We start from the raw sequence: 26,244 nt of genomic DNA, 5'->3' as shown, positions 1-26,244 counted from the left end.
TCTAGTCTGAACCTTAGTTGGACAGGTCTCTAGAAGCTGTCATTCACTTCAACCTGCAGTTACAAAAAACTACTTATTTAGCCCACAGTGAGGCTATGGTGCATGCAGAGCAGGTGCGGCTGGCATTTTGAATATGCAACCCCCACTCAGTGGTTGTCATGTCTTGCGAACCCAGCAAGCATGGGTTATGCAAAGATTCACCAGTATAACCCATGGTCTGTTTTAGGTTCATGTGAAGGTGGTTTAACCCTCAAATAATCATGCTTGTCGGATTCACATGACACAGCAACCCCTGAGTGCATTTTCAATCTGGCGCCCAGAGCTGCCACTGCCCATTGTGGATTAAATAATCCATGACAAATGGCAGCTTGTTGTCCGAACCTGGTCACTCTGTTTGCTCCTTCCTTTTCACAAGTGGGTAAACAAACCAGGCAGGAATAGCTTACCATAATTATGGTTCATTGTGCTCAAACAACCTAGAATTAGGAGCCAACAAACTCTGGTGTAATTAAAGCTGTTGTACGATTCTGGCTTGTTTGTCCAATAAATCTTAATTCCAGTTTTGTTTCTCATTCATGTTAATAAACCAGTCTTATCATTATGTGTGTATGTGACCTATGTATTGTACACTGCAATAGAATATTTCTTGAAGAACAGTACAATAATTCTGAGAACATTTCCCTTTGAGATATGATATGAAGAGACTGTGTGTTCCATTGGGGAGGCTGGTCACAATTTACATGACCAAACTCATTCTCTTTTATTCATCTTTCAGAGAAAGAACAGCTTGCATTTTATGAAGAGAACACTCGAGATTTTCTGTTTCCAGAGCCCAAACTGACTCCTACATATCCTGGAGTGGACAGAGAGTTACTAATGAACGCACACCCTTCTTTCCCAGTGAGTTATTATGGATTGGTCATGCGTATACTAAAGTCAGTAAGACCTGCTCAGTACTCTGGCCTTATTCATGTCACAGCTATTCCTAACATTTGGCAGTAAACATGTATCTACTTATTTATCTTTATCTGTTTATTGACACTCTTTCTCTACCACTTCCACTTTAAAACAGATGAGGGCTGCATAAAAAAGCAGTTAACATTTACAGTAAAATTATGCCAACAGCCTTAACACACAATAAAACAACAAACCCTTTGTGTTTGGAAAAGGCGGTGGCAGAAGACAAAGTATGAAGTAGCTTGGTGGGCTTCCATAGGAAGACTGCTCCATGGCAATCACTGGAAAAGCCCAGCCCTGTACATAATCATGGTTTTAACCCTGGATGGGAGGAATAAGGAACAGAGCTTCACCTAATGATCTGGAGGGGGAAAGAGGAAGTGCTTCTTAAAGTATGCAGGCCCCAGGCTACTTTGGGCTTTAAAGGTAAGGAGCAGCACTTGGACCTGGAAGCCATCGACATCTTCCCAAGCTGTGCATGTGCCTTTAGAGGCCCTGCTCTGTGTCTTTTTGCCATTAGGGATGTCAGGGTCAGCATCATCGGGCACCTGCTGAGGACCATGCCCCCAGTAGGGTGCCCACTACCCAAGCCTGGAGCCTCCTTGCTCTGTTGCACCTCCTTCCCCTCGTCACTCTCATTGCTTTTACTGCCTGTTCACCTACTTTTTCAAGGCAAGTAAGAATGAGAGGAGGAGTAACTTCTGCATGCCTTGTCCTCTCCTGCTTATGTGTCTGTTATTATGTAAACATATTGTTTATGTTTAATTGTGAGACGTTTTATCAATTTTGATGTTTAGGTTTTAAGGTGATTTTTTAAAAACAGGGTGTTAGCCACTTTGAGTATAATATAGTGGAAAGTAGAATAGAAATATATAAAAATAAAGAGGCAACCAATGTAACTGCACCAAGATGAAAGTAATATGTATGACGTGCCTTGAGTATATACCACTGGAGCGCTTTGGGAAAAAGCAGTACATAAATGGAGTCACTACTGCAGAAATGAAGTACATACGGTCAGCACAAGACAATGGCTGGACTACCAAGTTCTGCATTGGTTGTAGCTTCTGATATTTCTTGGGAATTGTAACTGTGATTCCAACTGGCTGACTTGCCCTACTTGCTAAGTGTGGGATTCTTTAGGTATGGCAGGGCACTGATGGGGTGGCAGACAGAAGAGGTTGTGCTCCTTGCATTACTTCAAATGGCAATTCTGCTATAAAATGTTCCTGCCCCGTATTAGACAAGTTGAACCATGCTATGTAGCTAATGCTGAGTTGGTCAAAATGTTACACAGCTGAGCTATCCTCAGACTCTCTCACATCTGGCTTGTCTCATCTATCTCAAGTGATGGCTGCTGTTGCACAATGCTGCAGTTGTGATTTTGTGATGGAACAGTCATGCCCTTTCCTAAACAGAGTCTGATAGAATCTGGACTTTAGTAGGTTAGTAGTAAACTATTACACTATGTTGAAAGGAGCTTAATTTTTAACAGGAGCTTTAGTCATTTTTCAAGTAAGAGGCATATGCCAAAGTTTTTATATGCTTTTGTGGGGCCTTGAGGCAATATGGTAGAGATCTGCTAGCCATTGGTTTCTGGCTTTGCTCACCCACACTTTCCCCAATAACATAAACATTTCATGAATAAATCCACTGACATTCTCAAAGTGTTTGCTAATTGAGTTTTATTATATCCTGATAAAGATGTGGACATAGCAGAGGTCCTTGGTAGGTACTTTTGTTTGTTCCATATTGATTACGTACATTTATCTTATCTCCTGTTAAATATTGAAATAGTCCTTTAAAAAAATTAAAATTAGTGTTTGGAAATTATGGACCCATATTTACTCAGGATTTTTCTTCTGTTTATCATTGTCAGTTTTGCCTATAGCAGACTGGTAGCATAGTCTGAGTGGGACTTACTCCCAGGTAACTATGCATTGGATTGCAGCCATAAGGTGCCTCAGGCCTTTTAAAAAAACACCTTAAAACCTAAACATCAAAATTGATAAAACATCTTCAGCTGGACATTCCGTTCCCCCGCCCCATAGGGCATTACCTCCAACTGCCCTGTGGGAAGGATTCCAGGAGAGGGAGGCAGGCAGGTAAGTGAAGACCACCTCAGAGCCTGTACCAGCTGGACTGCTCCCCACTCCCTCCCCAGATTTTGTACCACCGGTTGTTCTGTGGGAAGGATTGCTATGCATTCTTATATTTTAGCATTGTTTATTGTGGCTTTAATAATGTATATTTATTTTATTTACAAGCTCCCTTGGAAGGATTTATATCCTGAAAGGCAAGATATAAATATAAGAAATGATGATAATATTGGCCCACTTCATATTTTTATGAAGGCTTTTTAATTCCCACATATAAAGCTACCTGACAGGCCAGTCCTATGAATGATTACTCAGAACTTGCACCACATCCAATGGCAGTCGAGTCCATATAAGTGAATTTAGGCTGCAGCCCTAAATACGTTTACTAGGGAGTCAGTCCCGTTCAACCAGTTGGACTTGCTTCTGAGTAAACGTGCATAGGATTGCCTTGCATAAGCAGCAAAACCCAAACTGTTTTACATCACTTTTCAGTCCAGTCCTCCTCAGCAGGTAGCAAAGTGCCTTTCTGAAACAAGAGTTAATTCAGTTTTCTTTCCTTGTAGTGGAATATTTCAAAGTAATATCTGTGTTTAAGCAACAGTAGTAGCATTTTATCAGATATGTTAGGTAGGCCAAGGACAGGTTCTCTGTAGTGGATTATGTTAAGCATTCTCAGCTCTGCTGAGAAGAAAAATGGTTCATCTTGGGTTAGTGTGAGTGAAATGTTTATTAACTACGTACCCTAAATGGATACCCAAACCACCACCATCACCACACAGCCATTGCTTTAAATTGCTTCTCATGGACTATCTTGATGCTGGAATTTGTTCATGTATAGCAGTTTGCCATGTTGATTGGGTAATTCTGTCTATGCCATTCCTCTTCTCCATAGAGGAGGTTGTGTCAGCAATGGCTGGGCCTTGCTAGGTCTAGGCCTAATATACTGACTCAGGTCAATGATGTCAGAAACCTGAGCGTAATGCCAGGCCTAGCAGCCACTGTGTACATGTAGGTGTGATAAGAGTCCCTGTCCAATGCTCCTAGAAAGAAATGCAGCCTGTCTCTGAAATCACAAACTGATTCCACAGAACTCACAATCAGGATTTTAAAAATGCAGAACAAAGTTTATTTTCTTCTTGTTCCCCGTGATAACTGCAGTGATAGATCATAGAATCTATCATAGAATCATAGAATAGCAGGGTTGGAAGGGGCCTACAAGACCATCAAGTCCAACCCCCTGCTCAATGCAGGGATCCAAGTCAGAGCATCCCCAACAGATGGCTGTCCAGCCTCATCTTAAATGCCTCCAGTGTGGGAGAGCTGACTACCTCCCTAGGTAATTGGTTCCATTGTCGTATTACTCCAACAGTCAGGAAGTTTTTCCTGAAGTTCAGCCGGAATGTGAACAAATACTTTTCAATTGGAGGCATCTGATATGCTTACAGTGCATTCTTGTGCATGCTTATTTGGAAATAAGTCCATTGCGTTCAGTGAAGCTTACTCCCAAGTAAGTGTGCAGCCTTTGCATGCCAATTAACTTCCAATGTGAATAACTTCCTTCATGGTGAGGTCTGACAGATGTTGCTTCTTCCTGGTGTCTCTCAAACCAAGATGAGAGTAACTCAATGAAAAATGTGCATTTCCTTCATGTGGTACTTTTATGTGTGATTCACTCCATTGCTTTATACTAATTTCTCATTCTTTTAAAATCTCTAAGGGCATTGCTCCAAAATTAGAGTTTTCCACAAGAACAACTATTACAGAACTTCCACTTCTGTCCAGAAGATGGTATCGTGTAAGTAATTTTAGCTAATTTACACACACATGGAGGAAAATTTGTTTGATCAAATCTAATCTGTCTCTATATACCTCATTATATTAATGCTAATTGTTAATGACTTAACAATCGTACTAATTTTGAATCCAGGCAGATCTCTCAAAATTTTCTCAAATTATTAGCTATGCTAAAGAGCAACAGTATTGGAAGGCTGTCATAATTAAAAAAAATTATTATCTTCAAAAGACTTATTCTTCTTGGAAGATGATTCACTCGTAGGGACAGACCTTTAATCTGTCCCTATGAGTGTCTTGCCTCATGTGCCATTAGCTTCAGCAGTTTTTTCTCCAGAGCTCTTCCTGCATTGTCTCACATTTATCTGAAATAATTTGTAGATATCCACCCGTCACTCCAGACCAATAATCCACCAGCCACTTTTTCATACATCTGTACAAATGTGATAGTCAGTTGCAAGCGACTAGTTACATCTAACAACGGGTTGCCCTGATGCAACCAGTCACCCAGTGACATCAGTAGATGCATCTATTCTTTCCTTTTCACTCAGTGTTGTTTTTGTAAGTTACTTTGCTTCCTTTGTATTACGGTTGGATTGTTTTATTATAAAACTTTAATAATATGTGCATCCACCCCATTCAGTAGGGCTCAGATAAGTATCACAATGCAAACGTGTGTAGAAAGCTGCTTATAAACACGAATTTCTCTTTCTGGGTTGGGGCAAATAAGATCAACTGATCAAAGAATGTTTTTCTGACTGACTAATCACTAAGGTGGCTGAATCAATTATATTTAATTACATAATTAAGGATGGCTTGTCAAGTAGTAGCTTTCGTTTCTTAAATTATAGTAAGTTATCTCAAAATGGCTCCTATATTGGGGATTTGGCAATATGCAAATGTATTCATACTTTTGTACTAAAAGACAAGATAATTGGTTTTTTGTCCTCCTTGTGAGAGGAGATAATAGTGTATGTATAGACAAGTTCTGCTGAGAGTCTGTGTCAGAGAGGCCATGCACCTGATCCTGGAGGAGCAGGGAAATCCATTCCATATCTTTTAGGACTTCTAGCCCTAACAAAGACACCTAAAAATAAAAAGAGTTCTCTTGAGGATCGGTCTTCTTATTTGCTGAATGGCTGTCATGAAGGGCTCCTTACCATCAACTTCCACAGGTTTCAGTGGGAAATGAACCCAATGACATCTGCTTTCGGGTTCAATCCTATGCATGTTTAGACAGAAAAAAAGACTGGCTAGGGCATGCTGGGAGTTGTAGGTCTTTTTTCTGTCTAAACATGCATAGGATCGAACCCTTAGAGAACAACCTCTTAGAGGATAAAACCCTGAATGCAGAGCTATCGCACTTGGATTAAATGTGTATAGAAAGAGAGTACATTTGAGATTCCAGCCATTCAAACCTTCAAGCCCATTTACAAGGTGTTTAGTCGAGGAGCAGAAACACTTGAAACAAGTGCATTTTGGGACACCAACAGTGGGAAATAACCATGGCTATCATGCCCCATTTGTGGCCTTACCAAAGGCATCTGATGACTGCTGTGGGTAACAGATCTCAGTCCCTTGGTCTGAGCCAGCAATGCAATTGTCTTTTTCTTTCTTTTGGCCTTCTTCCAGTCCCATAGTACTTTTGCTGCAGGTGGTTTAAGCTGCACTGCTCACCAACTTCTTCACATGATTAGTAGGGTAGAATACCAGCTTTGCTGTCTGCCATCAGCTTCTTAGTGTTGGTGTGGGTAGTCCTGGGAGAAAAGACAGCTACCTCTTCCAGGGCCATTTCTCATTCTTTGAATTATACAGTGAGAAGTCTAGCCAGGTGTGCAGCTAGCTGCTGTTTGGATCTTTCTTCTGCCACACCTATTGCCTTCTGTAGTTAGGTCTCCACAGACCAAGTGCAGACATTAACGTATTTTGCAGGACAGAAATAAAATCAAGTTACGAAGGGCTGCCTCTGCATCACCCCGGCGAAGGAGCATCTCACCAGCACGGTGTAGGACGACAAAGAATAAGGACTGTAGGAGATTTACAAGATCCTTACGCTCCCGCTCTCCATCTCCAAGCCCAATAAGACATCACCTCCATGAGCTCTGCAGAGAAAGCCATCAGCAACTATCTCCTCTGAGTTTGAAGTCTGTTAAGTTCAAAGGAGAAACAGACCACAGGCCACCTTTTGTAGTTAGACATGTAAGTCCTAAGAATTATATTTTGAAGGTAGCTGTTAGACATTTTTCAGTGGAGTAAATTTGGTATTCATTATTCCTTCTCTTGGAACAAGATGGAAGTGGTGGCCAGGAAAATTAAAGCTCCACAAATGTAATGCTGTACAAAAATACTTTTGTATGCATACTGTTTTCTAAATGAAGTACATAAACACCCTTTGGTAGAAATGGACACAACCTGCCAATTTCAATCCATTAAAATAATCATTTTTGAATTAACGATAGGATCCAATTTAGTATTAATTCAGGTACCAATGCAGAGTTCAAATTGATTACAAATGGATCTCTTGTATGCCGGTGATATCATTGTTGCCCAGCAGGGCCTAGAGGCCTCCAAGCAGGTTTTGGCCTGCATAGTAGTGATCTGGCTTGCCCTGTTGTCCTGGTGGAACCATCCTGGGAGCAATAAGGTAGCAGGGAGGACTGTTTATTTTCTGGGTATCTGGCACCAAATACTTATTTGGAGTCAGAAAGAAACTTCTCTCATGAACAGAGTATTCCATATTTGTCTGTTATGGGCTTTTATTTAATGGTTAGGTTGTCTGAGAATGAAATAGCTTTAATAATTGCTTTAGTCTTACACATTCTGGCCAGCAACTAAATACTGTTCCAAGTGTGACTCGTATATAATAGATGGAGCATTGAAAAAAGATTGGACAGAACATAAATATCCATATTTTATGGTAATTCACAACTAAAGTGCTTAAAGAGTATGAACCATAAATACATGCTGGGTTGCAATTGCAAGTGTTATAAAGCAGATGCATGTTACGGATTCATGTTACAGACTCACACTAGATATCTGCTAACATTGTGATGTTTCTGCAGTGTACAGGGGAGAAAAACACAAACAGCACAAATGTGCTTCAGACATTAAACTTTTAGTAGTACACAGTAGTACACAGTGATAACGTGAAGAGGTCCTGAGTTGCGCCTAGTTACAGTTACAACAACAAAAACTGGGAAGTTATATTCACAATTCCTTGTTGACATGAAGATAGCTGAAAACATGTCAGTGCAACCCTGTGCACATCAATATACAGTGGGACTTCCTTCCTAATAATGGTGTTTAGGATTGCGGTAGGCACGTGTGTGTTGGTCTGCAGCATAAGCCCTGCCCCATTCATCTTGAAGGAAGGGTGACTGTGATTTCCAGTAAGATTCTCCTATACTTTATTTCACTGTCCCCCGGTCCTAGATATTTTTTTTTCTTTCCCTGCCCACACAGATCCAATTATAATAATCTAGCGCAGCCGTTTCTTCTCCACAACTTTTTATCATGCCTGGATATTGCTGTGATTTGCTTCACTGACTTTTTAGTGATTATCTCCCCCCAGAAGCCCTTCAGTCATAATGACTAAACTAATACTATTCGTGGTAAGGTCCTCAGACACAATTAGTACATCCGTTCCTCCTAGTCAAGAAATTCCACGGTACAGTTAATGACAAGCTACATAATGGCTTTGGTGCACTTTGACCTGTAGGTATAGGGTTGGGCATAGCAAGCTAATATTTCTCTCTTACATTACATAGCAAAGTTTAAAAGGATTTGTCACCTTGTTCTCACTTGCTCAGCACCCAGAATTTGGGGATGGGATATCCTAGACCAGGGGTAGGCAGAAAGATCTCCAAATGTTCTGGATTTCAACTCCCAACATTCCTGACCTTTGGCCATCCTGGCAGGGGCTTCTGGGAGTTGAAGTCCCAAAGATCTACCTTCTGCCCACCCCCATTCCAGACCATGGTAGCTCATCTTTTTCTGCATGAGTCATTGTATCCTTGATTGGAAGAAGGAAAGGCCAGAACACTGACTCTTCCAGAAATACGGTAGCATTCTCTGAGAGTACATTGTTTTCTTGTTTCTCTGTATCAGGAATGATTGAATAATACAATCACAACTGATGGGGCAAAGTGACCCAACCCAAGCACAGTTAGATTAGAAGATGGTAAGGCCAGAACCAAGACCCATGGCAGCCCCCTCTGCAGATGGATATTTTAGATTAGGGATGCAAGGATCAGACTATTTTTGGTTCATGACTATTTCACATGTGCTCAATCACAAGTCTGTTCCATCCCCTTTCTGCATTAATCTGTGAGTTGTTGTTGTTGTTTGAGTGGGGGGATCCACATGGGAAATGTATATACATTTTATCCTAAAATAATTTGTATTTGCATTTGTATATGCATTTTTAGTAAAATCTGCATTTTTATATGCACTTTGGTAAGTTTTATAAGTTGAGGTCCACATCACAAAATTCAGAGGAGTGCAAAATCTAAACTTCTGATTCACACCTTAATTCAAGGCATGTGAATCTGGCCAATTTGCTTCCAAATGCAGACTGAGTGAAATCTTTGAGTGTCCTTACTTGTACAAACCTTTAATTATTTAATTAACTCCTTATGGCCCACTTTTTGTGGGAATTATAGCCATCATAGCTTTCTCTGAATATCTGAAAATGCCTTTCCAATTAATTAGAGGTTTTTAAACCAACTAACCATTTTTATTTTTAACTATTAGAGAAGATGAGAAGGTGAAATGTTGGGGGTTTTTTTGGTAATGTAAATGACAGAGTAACAAAAAATATCATGTTCTTATTGAAGCCTAATTTCTGTTGCATAAAGAGTTCCCCTTGGTATTGTGTCTTCTTTTTTTTAGGTAGATACTTCTAAATCATTTGCTGAACCAACTCTGTCTCAGGTACCATATCGAAATGTACAAAAAAGTGTGAGTCCATCAAGAAAATCTCAAAAACTTCAGTTGAAACGAGGTACTTATCAATTTATTATTATTTATTATACATTTATTATTATTTATTTATTACTTATATACCACTTAATACAGGGGCACATAACCTCTTTCAGCCCTAAGGTTGAATTCCATTTTGGAGAAGCTTTTGGAGGTCGCATCTTGGTGGTGGGTGAGGCCAAAGGCAAAAAGGGCAGGGAAAAATACCAAAAATAGCATATTTTAGCTTAAAGCTTTTACTGCCAGTAACTGAGCCTTCGGAGAGGCATTTCAACCTTTTAGAACAGGAAAATCCACACAAAAGCCAGGAAACTACCAAACTATTGGTGGTTGGGAGAAAGGGGGCGTGGGCATCTGGAGAACTCTGGGGGCTGGATTTGGACCGCAGAAAGGTTAGAGTTGGCCCTTGGGCCTGAGGTTCTGCACCCCTGGTTTAATATTATAAAATCTCTATAGGTGCAATCCTATGCATGTTTAGACAGAAAAATTCCTACAACTCCTAGGAATGCTGGGGGTTGTAGGGCTTTTTCTGTCTAAACACGCATAGGATTGTGCCCTTAGGGGTTTACAAACATGCTGATAATAAGACCACATTACAGGATCCTATCATGTGCTCTGTGGGTCGAATGCTGTCATCCTTACTCCTTTAAATTAACATCTTATGCACATCACTTCATTGATTTCAGTGGAAAGCAGGATTCTCCTTGAGATAGCACCCCAGTACACTTTGCGCTCAGATTGTCAAGTTAGTTAAGTCAACCTCATGGAAGTTAATGGGGTTTGCCTCAAAGTGATGTGTTTCAGATCAGGCTGTAAGTTCCAGTTTTCACCCCTTGCTAGATGTCTGAGGTAAAGGATCTCTCCATCTTAACATGGCAGAATAATTTAGTACAGGAAATAACTTAAGACCTATTGCAGGCAAATCCAGTTCTAGATTTTTGTGGGCCTTCCTAGTCCCATTTTGCTTTCAGATGTGGAGGGAAAAATGAAGACAGTGCCCTTGAAAATGTGTGAAGCACTTTCACTTTCCATTCCATAACTACAGCAAGGCTCAGAGCATCTGAGATTAGAGGAAGGGGCTTCCAGGGCAAAGGCCATTCATTTCAGGCAGCACCTGTCATGTTCTGTTTTTATACAATCTACTGTAAATCATACCAATGATTCCTACTGCTAATGCGCATGGGAGATCACAGACCACATGGGTGGACCAGCTGGAAAGATAGCAGTGGGGGCTGATGGAGGGTCTCTCAGCCGTCTCTATGCCTGAATGGATGCCCAGACACATCCACTCCTGATGCCAGCCTATGTAAACCCAAGGCAATATATCTCGTTTCTACTCTGATTTGGTTCTGTATCAGAAGTTGTGTTGATGCATTAGTCTAGCTTTCTCCAATCTAGAACCCTCCAGATGTGTGGGACTACAGGTCCTTTTGCCCCTAGCTAGCATGGCCAATATGCTGGCTAGCGGATGATGAGAGTTGGGGAGGGCTGCGTTAGTCAGTGTGGCTGGGAAGTCAGCTAAAGCATGGCACATGGTGCAGACCCGCTCTGACTAGGATGCTGTCCATGCCTCGAAGAATGCTCGCTATTCATCAGCTTTTGTTCCTGTACATTCTTAGGCTTTTCTGTTGCCTATAGCAGCCTTCCCCAACTTGGTGTCCTTCAGACATGTCGGACTGCAACTCCCATCATCCAGCCAGCATGGCCATTGATACCTTGCCATATCTGAAGGCACCAAACTGGGGAAGGCTGGCCAACAATCATGCAGAAGCAAAACGGTTAGGGCCTCAGCAACTGCTATTGCAAGTTACTAAATGCAAGAAGCTTCCTTCTAGCCTATTACAAAAGGCTGCCAAAGGCAAACAGGGCTTTTTACTTGCTGGAAATTAAATTAAATCTCTTTCCAGGTAAGAGATTGTCAGGGTGAAAGAAGCGTGCAGTTGTTGCATAGCTGTGGAGGAGAGCCAGATGCCTTTCTCTAAGAAAGTGCTTGTAATGCAAGGGTTGCCATATTCTCAAACCACAGCATCCTGTCCCTTGGGAAATGCCACCCACCTCTCCCCTCCCACCAGTAGCTGCATGATTGTCACAGGTGCTTGCTTGTTCAATGGCGTCCATGAAATAAATTTTCCTCTCCCATGCCTGTACCATTTTGTGAGCATTTAAAAATATTTTATTTTATTAGGTGTGGGCAGTATCCAATGCAACACAAGCGCTAACATAAATTATGTTGCACTAGCGCAAGGGTTGACATGATGGGATTCCCCGGAAGATCCATCATCCTAGCTAACGCTATTGGGATTTTGCTAGATGTCCTTTATGCCAGTGCAACATAGTTTATTTGAATTAAGAACATAAGAACAGCCATGCTGGAGCAGACCAAGGGTCCATCTAGTCCAGCATTCTGTTCACTCAGTGGCCAACCAGCTGTCGACCAGGAAACCACAAGCAGGACATGAGCGCATCAGCTCCTTCCCACCCATGTTCCCCAGCAACTGGTGTACATAGGCTCACTGCCTGTGGTACTGCAAGTGGCACATAGCCATCAGGACTAGTAGCCATAGATAGCCTTTTCCTCCATGAATTTGTCTAACCCCCTTTTAAAGCCATCCAAATTGGTGGTCGTCATTGGATGCATGGGATCCAATTGTGCTGGATACTGCCTTAAGTTTATAAATGTTTTTAGAGGAAAGTTCAGGTAACCCTTAAAATAAAACAGTAAAGCCATGGCAAACAAATGTAAGGCTACCTTCTTCTCTACAGCAGTGCCTTCCTATTTTCTGACCCTCTTGATTTTCTCTTCCCCACCTCTTATTTTCTCTTTTTATTTAGGTTTGGATTCCCCATCCCATTCTAAAACACAGGAATACACTCTCCCATGATGTATTAAAAGAAATAAAAAGCCATGTTTAGGCTCTCTTTCTCCAGCATGGAGAAATGTTTCTCCACATTTCCTTTGTGGCAAGGCTAATGTAACCGGGCAGCATCTAGGAATTAGCTACAGTGTTACTGACCCTGGGTCAGTGCTAGCACGATTAAAGTGCTAAAAATAAACTCATGAGTTTTTCATCATTGTCTGGAAAAGCCCAAAGGTATTGTAAGAAGTGAAGCCAAAGAGCTCAGCACTTTGAAGAATGGGTTTCAGTTCTAGCATCCTGAAGGCAGATCTACACCCCAAATTTAAATTGGATTAATAGTAATTACTTTTTCCTAGGGAACCCTAGGGGCCGGGTGGTGGTGGGGGAAGTTGGTGCTAGAGGTCTCTAGCCCACATGAGTTGCATAAATGTGCTGATTAAGTACCCTCATCAAATTACTCTCCCTAGGATTCCTTGGGAGGAAAGCATGACAGTTAAATTAGCATAAACCCAATATAAAGTTGAACTGTAGACAACCCCCTGTATTGGTAGAAGTGTCTGTAGGTAGCTTATGTATCTCCCAAGTCACTGGATTCTGTAATAAATGGGGGTGTTTAACCAGCTATTAAAATAAGTGGCAATATCACATCCATTCTTTACCTGTGTAAGTTCAAAGTCAAGTGTGACAACCTACTGAAGACAATCAATTATGCCAGAGTTCCACAGGGATCTGTTTTTACTTGTTTTTACTTGTTCTAAAGTGCTAATATAGAGAAATTAGTGATGCAACTCTCTGATGCATCCTCTCTAGTCCTGACAGCACTATTGTTCTTTGCAAAAAGCATGGCAAATACAAGAGCAGTGAAAGCATTTCATATGTTAGTGTTCAATGTATTGACCTCAACACACTACATATGATATAGGGTAGGGGTGGGGAACCTCGTTCAGCCCAAGAGCTGAATTCAATTTCAGAGAATCTGTCAGAGGCCACATTCTAGAAATGGGTGGGGCTGAAGGCAAATGGGGAGGGGCAAAAATACAAGAAATACAAGCATGTTGTGGTTCAAAGCTCTTACTACCACGAAGGCTTAGGAAAAGCATTTCAATCTTTTAGAATGGGAAAGCAATTACACAAAAGCTGGGATACCCCAAAATGATCAGTGGTTGGGGGAAAGGAGACTGGGCCAGGAAAGGAGGTGTAGCCCTCTGGGGAACCCCAGAGGGCTGGATTTGGCTCCCAGGAGGGCTGGATTTGGCCCTGGGCCTGAGGGCCCCCTCCTCTGATATAGGGGTTTCAAGCTAACCAGAAAAAACACCCAGCCTTGATGTTCATTTTTTCTTTAGGGCCAATTGCCAGGGAAGCAAGGTCTTTACAAAATAATCTGTATCCCTTAGGTAAATATATTTTGTGCTAGACCCCATATTTGGACATGCCCCAAACAGCTGCACTCTGACCCTGTCCCAGAACTGCTGGGCTTCAGTCTCTGGATTTACCCCTGGACCTCTCTGAGCTCTGTCTCCAGACTTGGATGGTTCCACCCCTAAGCCCTGTCTGGGAACCAGAATGTTTTATTTCAGCAGCCCTATATAATGCATTTAGAACTGGTAGTATAAAGAGCTGAAGTCCTTTGTTGAAATTCCAGTTACCAAGACAAGGTTGTCCATTTTAGATACAAAATATTGCAGAACCTTGGCCTAGAAGTTGTGTTCATAGCCATGCATATTAAACCATTATGTGATCTTGTCTCAGTCCTCTTTCCATATATGTTATATACATTGTAAGTGTTATTTTAGTTCTTTAGAATGGACATTCTTTCCTTTCTTGCAGCATTATCATTTGATAGCTGGAAAGCAGCATGCCCAGCAGCTAAGGTAATGGTATAAGTGGTGTCTGTAAAACCATAGTTAATAAGTTAATTGATGAAATATATATGCTTTTAATACAACTGATTCCTTCCCAGGGTAGTTGTTTGAGATTAGAAAATTACAAATACATAAGACAAAACGAGACTTTTGTCAGTGGCTGGTAAAGAAAGGAACAGAGTTTGTATAACTTTCAGCAAAGCACCCTTTACTCCACAATAAAATTGTCCACTGTGAAGAACGTTTAGAATTACTTCATAAGACTGCCCACCATGTTGAAATGGCTTTCTAAGATTCTGTTCTCATGACTACTTCTGGTATTCTTTCTTATTCACAAGGATCCTAAGATCTTTAAAATAGGCAAAACCAAATGAGGTACGAGTGCAGTTTCTAATCAAAGTTAGTACTGAAAAACATTGTAATCTGTGTTTCTGTTGTTTTGCACTACCTTTAGCAGTGCATTTGAATTCTGCACTCTGTGCAATGAATAATTTGTGCAGAATTCAATGTGACAGTAATCTGAGCAGAATCATCAAGTTTCTGCAGAAATAAATAACCTAAATTCTGCAATCTTAATAAATTATGCACAAGAAATATATTTGCATGTATCATTTAACTGATTTCCAAAATTCAAAAAACCTGTCATTTCTTGGTAAGGTGGGAGGGAAGGGTATAGAAACTGGAGTTACATAGCCAAGAGAACTGGGAAAGGAGGAGCAGGAAAGAATATAATGGGGCTCTTCGCATGACACGACATCCTACCATGGGTTATTTAACCTACAGTGAGGCTGTGGTGTGTGCAGGGCATGTGTGGACACCATTTTGAATATGCAATCCCTGCTTGGGAGTTGCCATGTTCTAGGAACCTGGCAAGTGTGGGTTATCCGAGAGTTAAACAACCCTCACATAATCCATGGTCTGTTTTAGGGTTATGCAAGGGTTGTTTAATCCTCACATAACCCACGTTTGCCGGGTTCACATGACACGACAGCCCCAGAGCAGGGGTTGCATATGCAATCTGGTGCCAGCGGGTGCCACAGCTTGTTGTCAATTAAATAACCTATGATGAGCCACAGCATGTCAGAACCTGGTCATTCAAAGGGAGCAGAAAAGCTCTGCCCCTTCCTTTTTGTCCTGTACACTTCTTTGGATGTGGGCTTTAATCTGTATCTTTCCAATAATTATTCAGTAAGTAATACTGGAAACCTGCTTAAAAATGAAATCAAAAAGTTTAAAATGAAATTGGAAGCACCAAATTGCTTACTTAAGAGTTGTGGAAAGATATATTTGCATTTGTTTCAGCAGCCTCAAATTGTATATATTTCAAGGAAAAACACTGCAAAGTACTATCCCAATATTATTTGACACCAGGAAGATTAAATAAAGATACAATACAAAAACAGTTAAGTGTTGGTGAGGCAGAGAAACAGTGTTGATTTTATGCACATCTGGTGGAAGTGCCCAAAAATTGTGGACAGAAAGAATAAGATACATTCGAGATATAACATGATGTAGTTTGCCACTGAATCACGTAGCATTTTTACTTGGATACAATAAAGGGCATGTAAGGATACATGTGTGTCAATTGTCAGAAAACAGACTACTCTCAGCAAAAATAGTAGTCATCTTTTTAAAAGAGTGAATGACGAGAGAAGCTCTGTCCGTACAAGGCACACGCAATGGCAGTCAAAAGAGAACTGAGGGAATAAATGGGAACCCGCTAGGGACATGTACACTAGGATGGCAGGGGAGGGGTTCCTGCCAAAATTCCTCAGCTATAGAAGCTTCCCAAATTGAGTGTGAGGCATAGAGACCACGAAGAAGAATGGAAACCTGTAGTATTCCCCCCTCAAATTACAAAATGGTTGAATAAGGTGGCACAGCAAAGTTCCTAAAACTAAATTACATTCGTTCCAGGGGAAATCTATTGTGTAAAGGCATGTTCAAAATTGGCAGGAGACTGTGAGATTCTGGATGGGCCAGTGTGATCTAGAGTATATAGCCAAAATGGAGGAAATAATCTTTGCCCTCTCCCTTTTGCCTGGAGTAGTGCCCGCTCACGGGCATTAAGTACAGATGTCCTCCTCCAATTTCCTCCTTCTAACTACTGGAATAGTCTTCCTTTTGTCACAGGTGATCAGAGAGCCAGATGAGCAACATAGTTCAGATCATGATTCGTCATCTCTTAAAATAAAGGAACATGTCAGTTATTTACATGACACTCCTGAGTTATGTCATGAAGCTTCATTTGCCTCCCCAACGCGTTACCGGTCACTGAGTCCTGGTGAGAGATGGGCGTCTCCACAGCACAGGTTGCCATTCCTAGATAATTGTTATTTTTTGTTCTTATTGTGAAATTGTTTTTAAACATCTTTTGTGAGCTGCCTTGGAGGCCTTTGTTAGATGGAAAGGTCGAATAATTTTTAAAACCATAACAGATAAATACGGGTGCTTCCAGTGATAAAATACCGAAGATGCAATTGTGCCTTTCATGAGTTGCTTGATATGTAGTTTGATGGGGCTCCCTGGAGGATTGCTAATGTCCAGAATTCCTTGTTAGTGACAAATCTAAGCAACAGTCCTCTTATTCTGTCTCTCTCGTGCTGACTGAAGGATACAATGCAATGAAGCTGATCAGCAGAGATTAAGAAGAATCTCTTCTTAAAGCTAAATTCTAGGCAGGTCCCATAAACAGTCGTGACCTTGTGGTATAAATAGCCCAAAAGATCTGAGAGAATTCCATACATTTGGATCTCTTTGTCATTGCTTTGTAGATGAGGTACTTTGGGTTCATAGTCAGCACTCTGGCAAAAGTTGATCTCCTCAGTGGAATGGTGTCTTTTTTGGCCTTAACAGAAAGAAGAGTAATTTTGTTGGTGTCTTTCAGACCTAACTTGCAGAACAGAGTGGTCAGCAGTTGAAGCAACTCCTTGGCCGCCACATTTAGTAGCTGCCAAGCAGGATGTTGTTGCTAATGAACTCTGTATGCTGTTGCTAATGAACTCTGCATTCCCTGATCTCCATGGAGGAAGGGCAGAATGAAAACAAAATAGTCATAACAATCATGTGCTGCCTGACATGCCTCTTCTTATTCCCAACACAGTTCAGCTGGCATACTGGATTCCAACTGACTTTTTCCCCACAGAATGTCTCCATCTAGTATTTTGTTGAGGAAAACCCTGAAGGCATTCGTTTTACCTCAACAAAACTGCAAGCGGTTAAAGGCAAGATCTGAACAGATGCAGACCGAGCTGTGATTGTGCTTCTGCCATTCACCCGAGCTGCTGAGTCTCCTTTCCCAGTGCAGTCCTTGTGCCGCCTCGAAAGCCACTCTGTGTTAGCAGACCCTCCCGCCCTTAGTAGGGTACAGAAAGGGGAAATCCATAAAGTGCGCATCGGCCCTTGGACACATGCATGGTACTCTTTGGATCCCTGCCTCTACCCAGCTTCCTGAAAATATAAACTGAGCATCATAGGTTTTAGTTCAGCACAGTTTTCATCATGGACCTCCAGATTTTTCACATGTGAAGCTTAAATTGTTTTTTCGTTTTGTTTGGGGGTTTGTTTTTGTGGTGCCTGTGTCTGTAATGCAAATGTAAAACTTACACCAGTTGGAAGGGGGCATCCTTTTTAGCAAGTGTGCCGTACATCAAATCCACAGTCTGAGATGTTGCCACTGTAGCACTTACTACAGTCCACACACAGTTTCCTGCATCTTGGGGGTGATTTTAATCCAATTTACTAAAATGGGGAGCAGGCAGCCGCAGAGCATTGGAAAGGAAGGAATGCCTGGTTCTCTGCCAAAGCCAGGCCCATAGCCCTTCCTGTCCTTGTTGAGCTGGGCCACAGACTTCTGCAGCAGGTTGGTCATCTATAGGGTGGGCAGCTTGTGGCCCTCTGGATGTCTTAGTCTGTGACTCCCATAATCCTTCACTCCTGCTGTGCTAGCTAGGGCTGAGGGAAGTTATAAGCCAAAATATCTGGAGCGCCCTTGAGCTAGAATTAAGATGGTTCTCTTTCACTTTCTATCCTGTATTAGCAACATTCACAAAGGTGAACATTCACATAATATGAAAGAGGTTCAAAAGTACCTTTTGTGTATCATGTCAGAACAGTCTCTAACTCTTACGTTTATTTAGACTGCTAACTCTTAGCATTGGGGCTCATGCCAGTGAAGAACCAGTATGGTGTAGTGGTGAGAATGTTGGACTAGGACCGGAGAGACCCTGGTTCAAATCCCCACTCAGCTGTGAAATGCACTGTATGGCCTTAAGCCAGTCACTGTCTGTCAGCTTGAACTACCTCACAGAGTTGTTGTAAGGTTGTAAGAGTAAACTGGGCAAGGGGGAGGGGAGAGAACCTTAGAGTTCCTTAGAGGAAAGTTGGGATATAACAGTAATAAAAATAATAAATATTGTCACCTTAAATAGGACTTATGTGTTCATTCATATAAGGCAGATTTTCTCCAGCCTGGTGACCTCCAGATGTTTTGACTTCAACTTCCATCAGCCTCAGCCTGCATGGCCAGTTGCCAGGAGTGCTGGGAGTTGTAGTCCAAAACATCTGGGGGGCACCAGGTTGGGGAAGGCTGATCTAGGGTATTTCATGCATTTCGGTTCATTGAAAGTACAGAAGAAGATAATAACTTTCACCTAATGGTAAAAACCTAGCAAAATTGGTGCCAGGCAGATATCTGTGGAGCAGTTCCATAGTCAGAATGCCATCTCAGAAAAGGCCTAGTTCCTGGTCACCACTTACTTCACTTCCAAATGTGGGGGCATCTGAAGAAAGGCCTTTAGACAAAGATCGAAATGATTGGTATTTCTTTGGGAGTAGCTGGCTCTACTGTGAATAATAAATATTAATGGATGTTGTCTGGATTTTTCTATATCATCTGTTCTTCCATAGTTTAGAAAAATCCACTAAGAAGTGAAGGCATACATTTGGCTTCAATTTATTAAAAGTTCTGATACAGATGTTTAATGAGTTGACTTGCAAAAGTGCAATGTAATAACTTATAAATTCTGAAAAGAACTATAATACATATGTACAGAAAACCAAAATCTATTTCATCATTCAAAACAAAACCAGCCAAAATCGATTACAGTTGTTCAATGTAATTCCAAAAGCTTTTTGATCCAGGGGTTTTCTTCAGTTGTCTCTTACAAAAATACCATATATAGACATTAATCCAATTAAACCCATTTTTTGTTAGGCAATGGTTGGTAGGGTTGGGGTACATTTCATTTTTGTTTGTCTTCAGTTTATTAAAGCCATTTGCATATGGTCTTTCAGATTCAAATTAAAATCTAATTTATTGTTATGTAATATAATTTGTTAAACAGGATTAAGCTGAATTAGTTTAGATGGCTTCAAAAAAAGTAGACAAAATCACAAAGGATAGATGTGTCAATAGAGTTCGATCATGATAATTCATTGGAACCTCTGTGATCAGAGACAGTGTACCTGTCTGAATACCAGGTTCTAGGATCAAACATGGGGGAGATGATCACTTTAGGACTGATGTGGGCAACCTCTGGCTCTCCAGATGTTGGACTCTAGCTCCCATCAGCCATAGCCAGTGGTCAGGGATGATGGGAGTTGGACTCCAACAACATCTGGATGGCCTCAGGTTGTCTGTCCCTGACTTAGATTGCCTTAGACTAAGTCAAGACTATTTGCTCAAGTAAGCCAGTGACTGGCGGCGGCTCTCCAGAGTCTCGGGTAGAGAGGTCTTCTACACCACCTGCTACTTGATCCTTGTTTTTTAACGAGATGCTGGGGACTGAACCTGAGACCTTTGCATGCAGAGCATATGCTCTACTGCTGAGCAATGGTCCCTCCCCCCCCTTCATGGCCTGCTGGTGAGCTTCCAGAGGCACCTGGTTGGCTGACGCTGGAAACAGAATTGTCAGCTACACGGCTCTTTGCTCTAACCGAGCAAGGTAGTTCTTAATTACGTCCCTGTGTTCTTAACTGGGGCAGAAAAGCCACATGGAGTCCGATGTAGGACTGTCTATCCCGTGCCTGAATCGAAAGGGCAGTGGAGTCCGTTTAACAGGTTATACATTTACACTAGACTAAATCCTTCTAATTTTATTGGATCTTGCTTCCAAGTAAGCGATTCAAGATCATTCCCTTAGAATGGGTGGAATGCAGAGAAGTGCTTCAAATGACATTGCTTTCATCACTTGTGTTACCTGATGGGGCTCTCTGTGTAGAGATCAAAATAATGAGCATAAAGTGACCTGAGTCCATTGATATTTTCAGGATATACTCCAGCCCCAATTCCAGCTGGGAAGAGATTAATGAGAGAGTGAGGAATCTCTTAACCTCAGATGAAGCCAGGCAGAGACTTTCCATTGTGAGTATGATGTGCTTAACAGGCATTGTGATTATGATGCACTTAACTGGGCATTTATCTTCTCCAGGTGGAGCAGCAAATGGCACTTCAGCATCCCCATTCCCCATAACAGTTCAATCCTATATGTGTCTACTCAGAAGTAAGTCCAATTGAGATCATTGGAACTTACTTCTAGGTAAGTATGTATAGGGTTGCGGTCTAAATAGCTAACAATTTGCTGCACTTTCGTGACAGCCAAAAGCTGCTGCCTTAGGTGGTTGCCTCACTCTGTTAATGGCAGGGCCGTCCCTGCAAGACGAACTGTCATGACAACTGAATTATTGCTGGGTCCTTTCAAGTAACTGGCCATCCTACTCACACTGTCAGTATTGCCTCCCTTAACATGTAGCCTGCCCAATAAAGAGAAGGCTTAGAACATATTTATAATACTAAAGCAGGGATGGGGAATGTGTGGCCCTCCATATGTTGTTGGACTGCAACTCCCATCAGCCCAAGCCAGCATAGTGAATGGGGAGGGATGATGGGAGTTGCAGTCCAGCAACATCGGGAGGCCCATACATTCCCCGTCCCTGAACGGGCCTGGTTCTTAGGGCCAAAATAGATGAGGTGTGGGAGATGTTTGAGTAGTCTCCCACTGTGCATGTGTGTGTTTAATTGAGATGTAGCTGTGGGGGCTGCAAATTTGATAGGAGTAGCATTGGAGGATGAGGTGCCTTTCCCTGTAGATCCCGAGCTGCTTTTCTCTCCACAGGAAAAAATACACAGCAACCATGTAACTTTTCCCCTAAAGTTGAGCATTGCTGATCGAAAAACCAGCCTGTGGAGAGAGCATAAAGCAACTTCTCCTGCTGCCACTGCTTTGATTAAATTTGTAACGCCCTCTCCCTGCAGCTGCATCTCAGCAAAATAATAACAACAATGACAATGACGTTGGGAGATTGCTCTTCATTCTCATCAAGCTGAGCCCTTACTGAGGTGATAAATATCTATCTGGGTTGTATCACTTCAAACTGTAAGGTGGGGCTCACATGGCTGTATGCTCTGCTGTATAATAATGATAATGATAGTCTTGTTGATGATGGTGACAGTAATATCCCTACACATAGAAAACCTGCTGTCAGAGAGAAGGTTCTATCCTAGCTTTCTCCCTGACATGCTAGTTTCTATGTACAGGGTTTTTCTTTTTCTGTAGAGGAGTGAGAAAAAAGCCTAACATAGTGAGAAATAAGCCTATCATAGTGTTATATTTGTCTGAATGACACAGAAAGGAACTTAAGGTCCTGGCATATTGCGGCAAGATTTCCCAAAGGCATGGGAACTGGGGACAAGTTGGGGAAAGTGTAATTGCCTGATCAGCCAGTCTTTTTAAAAATGCAACTGAAAGAATTTGAATGGGTGAGATGTGGTATCACTGAAGATGAACCACAAGGGACAGGAGTTTTTTGGATATATGCTCAAACTGAATACCTCGGGACAAGTCTTCATTCTCAATACCATTATCACATATGCAAGCAGCAAGCACTGTCTGTCTGCGGCTAACAACTTTTTGTTAAAAAGCTCAAACTGCACAGCTGACGCTATTCAAAAGGCCATGGACTGTAGGCAATACTTATTATATAAGTTCACTCAGTTCTCCAAGTGTGGACCTTATGTAGCTCAAATGCAATCATCTATATATGAGAGGCTTGGGGAACTCCAAAGTCGGCAGAAGTACAAAATAACAAGATTAGGAATCAGCCCTAAGAAGGACAACCCCACCCCCACAAAAAAAAAAAAAAAAAGCCCAAGGAAGACTGGGGTGCTCAGGGGGCAAAGAATGCTGAGTGAATGTTAGGGGAAAGAAACAGAAAACTGGGGGGTGGAGGGAACAGAATGGAGTATCCTGGAAAAGGGAATGGTTGGCTGGCTTCATCCCTGAATAGCAGTCCTCTACACTTGTATCATTGAAATTTAACAAAAGTTGCTCAGGGCCAATGTAGACGTGACTCTAAGCATGTGGTTGCCATCAAAAATGGCAGTCACTAGAGATGCTCAAGGATTTCATTCAGTCTGTATTTTAAGCAAGCAGACCTGATTCGCACTTCAGGGACTGGAATACATGGATACAATACTAATACATGGACTGGAATGCAGTTATCCTTTGGATTGTGCACTTCTCCAAATTAGAGTTAGAATGACCTGTCAGTTCCTAGCGATCACACATCTAATTTCCCCCATCTCTTCCTAATATCTACTGAAGCTTTCGCTATGCTGGCTGGGAATGGTGAAAGCTGCAGTCCAACATATCTGAAGGGCACCAGGTTGGGGAAGGCTGGTCTAGTGCAACTTATCTTGTAACATGAAGTCACAACATTCCACACCCCTCCACGCTCCCACACACTTCATTTCATTGGCTGCTGATTAAGCAGGGCAAGGGTTCACACAGCGTTGTGAGATGATGTTTCCTTTTAAATATTCCCATAGCTGCGTAAGAGGGCGCAAAAAATCCATTTATGCTGATCGTGTGTTATGTTCCAAAAAGCAGGTAAATAGTTTAAGAGAACATGTACATCAGTAAATATTAAAGAGCTTTCCAATACAAAGTTTATCGGTATGATAACTTCCTCCCAAAAGGAGGCAACTTGGGCATTTCCAAAATATATGAATAAAAGAAGGATTAACTGCAGTACACCTCCAATAATTAGCCGTGTTTGACAAACCTGTGTTAAAGAGATGTTGTGGTGTCCAGTAAACCTGAAACAAAAGTTTCTGCTGAATAAGACGTAACTGCAAGTCTATAGAGATATCAGATATAGAGGCCAAAATGGTGGTCCATTGATTAGATAAATAGAACATTCTAATTCCCTGTTCCATTCCTGCTGTTACATTCCCATGTATCTTATTTATTCACTGATAATAAGTATTTATAAACATGAATTGTGGGTTGATATACCTGGTCAGCTTCCCATAAGCGTTTCCAATAGCAAAGGAGACTCTGAGGTAGTAAAAGCGGCAGGACCAAATCTAGATACTAACAGATGTTTCAGTTGCAAATTTTGCCATTCCATTGTAGCAGGCAAATCAAATTTATCTTGCAAAGTTGAAACTGACAAAAACTCATCATCAACACTCAATAATTGATCCAGAGTAAAGTTTTTATCTGTCCAGGTCTGCCACAGAAACATTTTCTTTCCTATTCTTAGATCTGGATTTCCCCATAAAGTCTATTTGGCATGGGAAAATGGGTCAAAATGTAATTGGCATGGCATTATATGCCACACATCTCTAACCGCCAAGATTGTGGGAGGAGGTCTATCTGCCTTAATATGCTGAGAACCTAATGTCATCCATTTGGAGAGAGGCTCCAGACAGGAAGATTCCAAAATTGACCAAGGTGGAAAATCAAATCTGACTGGAAAAGACCAAAATTTAGTACAGGTCAGCAAATAAGCCTGATTATGTGTAGCAACATCTGGAAAGCCGAACCCACTTTCATTAATTGGAAGTTGTATTCTTTCAAAGATATTCTTTGGAGCTAAAAGGCTGGAGAATGTTTTATAACACTCAAATGGGAATCCATCTGGACCAGGTGATTTCCCAGTGTTCATATTCGTAATTGCAGTCATAATTTCCTCCAAATGCAAAGGAGCCAAAAGAAGCTGTCATTGTGAAGAATCTAAGCATGTAAGATCAATATGAGAAAAAGTTTCTATATCTTGCTTTGGTATCTTGCTACCAGTGCTATAATGATCAAAATAAAACTTTTAAAATTGCGAGTTTATATCTATAGAATATATACTTTTGTCACTCTCCTCTTTCCCCAGCCTATGAGTTTTTCCTATGTGACTTTGGTAGTGTTTATATGACCCAACCGAGTGGGTGGGGGCAGATTGTGCAAGTTATGACCATGGCACCCTCCTGGGAGTGTGCGTGGGCACCAGTTCCATGTAAAAAATGACATGATTGGTTCATACCAGCATTGAAGTGCTCCCTATCGCGTAAGGTGATTTTTAGTAGATACTGAGGGGGGTGGGAGAATAGATACATGGCTGTCATTTACTGTGGCAACAACAGCTGTGCATTTAGAACAGGGGTGGGCAACACACAGGCCTGACCAAATTTGCGGCCCTGTTGCCCCACCACCACACCAATGAGTTTGCCACTGAAATTCGTGGCACAACAGCAGGGGGTGGGGGGTGCCGTCGATTTTCCTTTAAAACTAGGGGTGTGTATGTGGAGCATGTGCCTTGTTTGAAAACAAAATCACACTCCTGGAAGTCTCCAGGGACTGCAGTTTTGCTTTCAAACAAAGCACGCATTTCCCGCACAGCCCCGGACTCCTGGAAGGTGCCCACCCCTGATTTAGAGTAATGTCTAGTTTGGCCGTCATTAAACTTCAACTTCTCTCTCCCAGGTTTTTCATAGCACAAAACTGCCTAGCTCAAGACAGCCTAGCCCCAAATGGCCCAGCCTCTCTGTGACATCAGAGCAGCTATACCTATGGTGGCTAAGGGGTTGTGGCACTTCCACCTATCCAGGCTAACTGTGACATCACAGCAGATCAGCCACTCACTGTGGGATTATTTGCATAGCTTGTGGGTTGTGAGTCTGCTAGTTCTTATAATATAAAAGAGGTTCTTCCTCCCATTTGAGTTCATAGCTCACTATTTCTCCCTTTAACTATTCTGAAGAATCTTGTCTGCTCTTAAATTTTTTGTAGGCATTTTGTCTCTGCCTCCATAATCTCAGTGTTACGCTTTCTTTAAATCAGTAACTGCTTTCACTCACTAATTTCAGAAGCCCTCTGATGGAGACACAGATCCGTGTGAGTTAACCCAAACTGACATTACTTGCTGTTGTCTCTCTAAAATGATACATTCTTCTAATGAAGCTTAATAGAGAGGTACTCTGACCGACAAAGCTACAGAGGACAGTGTCATACATCAGTAGTTCCTGAACGTGTACTGATAAGCTGTTTTAATTTTCCTAGAACAGCTGATATATTTGTTTTTGGTCAGGAACATTTAGCATTGTTGATGATGATGAACAACCCAAGTTAACGGGACAAGTATTTTGCAGGGAGCCACTGATTTTGAAATTGATGATGTCCTTGAAAGAAGGTCCATCTCTCTGAGGAGTTCCCCACAGTGTGACTCAATGGAACAGAGATACTGCTCATAGTATCTGTTGTTGGCAAGGTATGCTGCTTAAAGCCTGCTCTTTTCTTTCTTTCTTTTGTTGTTGTTGATTTATTGGATTGGTATAATTCAGGAGGTTATTAAAACAAACAAACAAAAAAGAACTGGGAAGGTTATAAACAACATAGGATGGACTTATAAGACAAACCACAACAGTAT

At 41.6% G+C, this 26,244-nt stretch overlaps 1 protein-coding gene across 3 annotated transcripts in view; it reads left to right on the top strand.

Annotated features, from left to right (window-relative positions):
- Positions 1-26,244, top strand: part of SPATA6L (spermatogenesis associated 6 like) — a 43,705-nt gene that overhangs the window by 14,682 nt on the left and 2,779 nt on the right. For 2 of the 3 annotated variants that reach the window (XM_084834432.1, XM_084834430.1), the window contains exons 5-12: positions 776-900; positions 4,771-4,848; positions 6,777-7,043; positions 9,735-9,846; positions 14,510-14,553; positions 16,678-16,856; positions 20,815-20,908; positions 25,967-26,085. In XM_084834432.1, the coding sequence (XP_084690558.1) occupies positions 776-900; positions 4,771-4,848; positions 6,777-7,043; positions 9,735-9,846; positions 14,510-14,553; positions 16,678-16,856; positions 20,815-20,908; positions 25,967-26,068 (1,001 nt within the window). In that variant the 3' untranslated portion in view covers positions 26,069-26,085. The remainder of the gene's footprint in view (positions 1-775; positions 901-4,770; positions 4,849-6,776; positions 7,044-9,734; positions 9,847-14,509; positions 14,554-16,677; positions 16,857-20,814; positions 20,909-25,966; positions 26,086-26,244) is intronic. The other variant, XM_084834431.1, reaches the window with a different exon arrangement.

Source organism: Heloderma suspectum, chromosome 2, assembly GCF_057233095.1.
Source record: "Heloderma suspectum isolate Gila_16-S chromosome 2, 16-S_ref, whole genome shotgun sequence".
NCBI classification, from domain to species: domain Eukaryota; kingdom Metazoa; phylum Chordata; class Lepidosauria; order Squamata; family Helodermatidae; genus Heloderma; species Heloderma suspectum.
The sequence above is the reverse complement of the archived record's forward strand: the minus strand, read 5'-3'. Positions and strand labels throughout refer to the sequence as shown.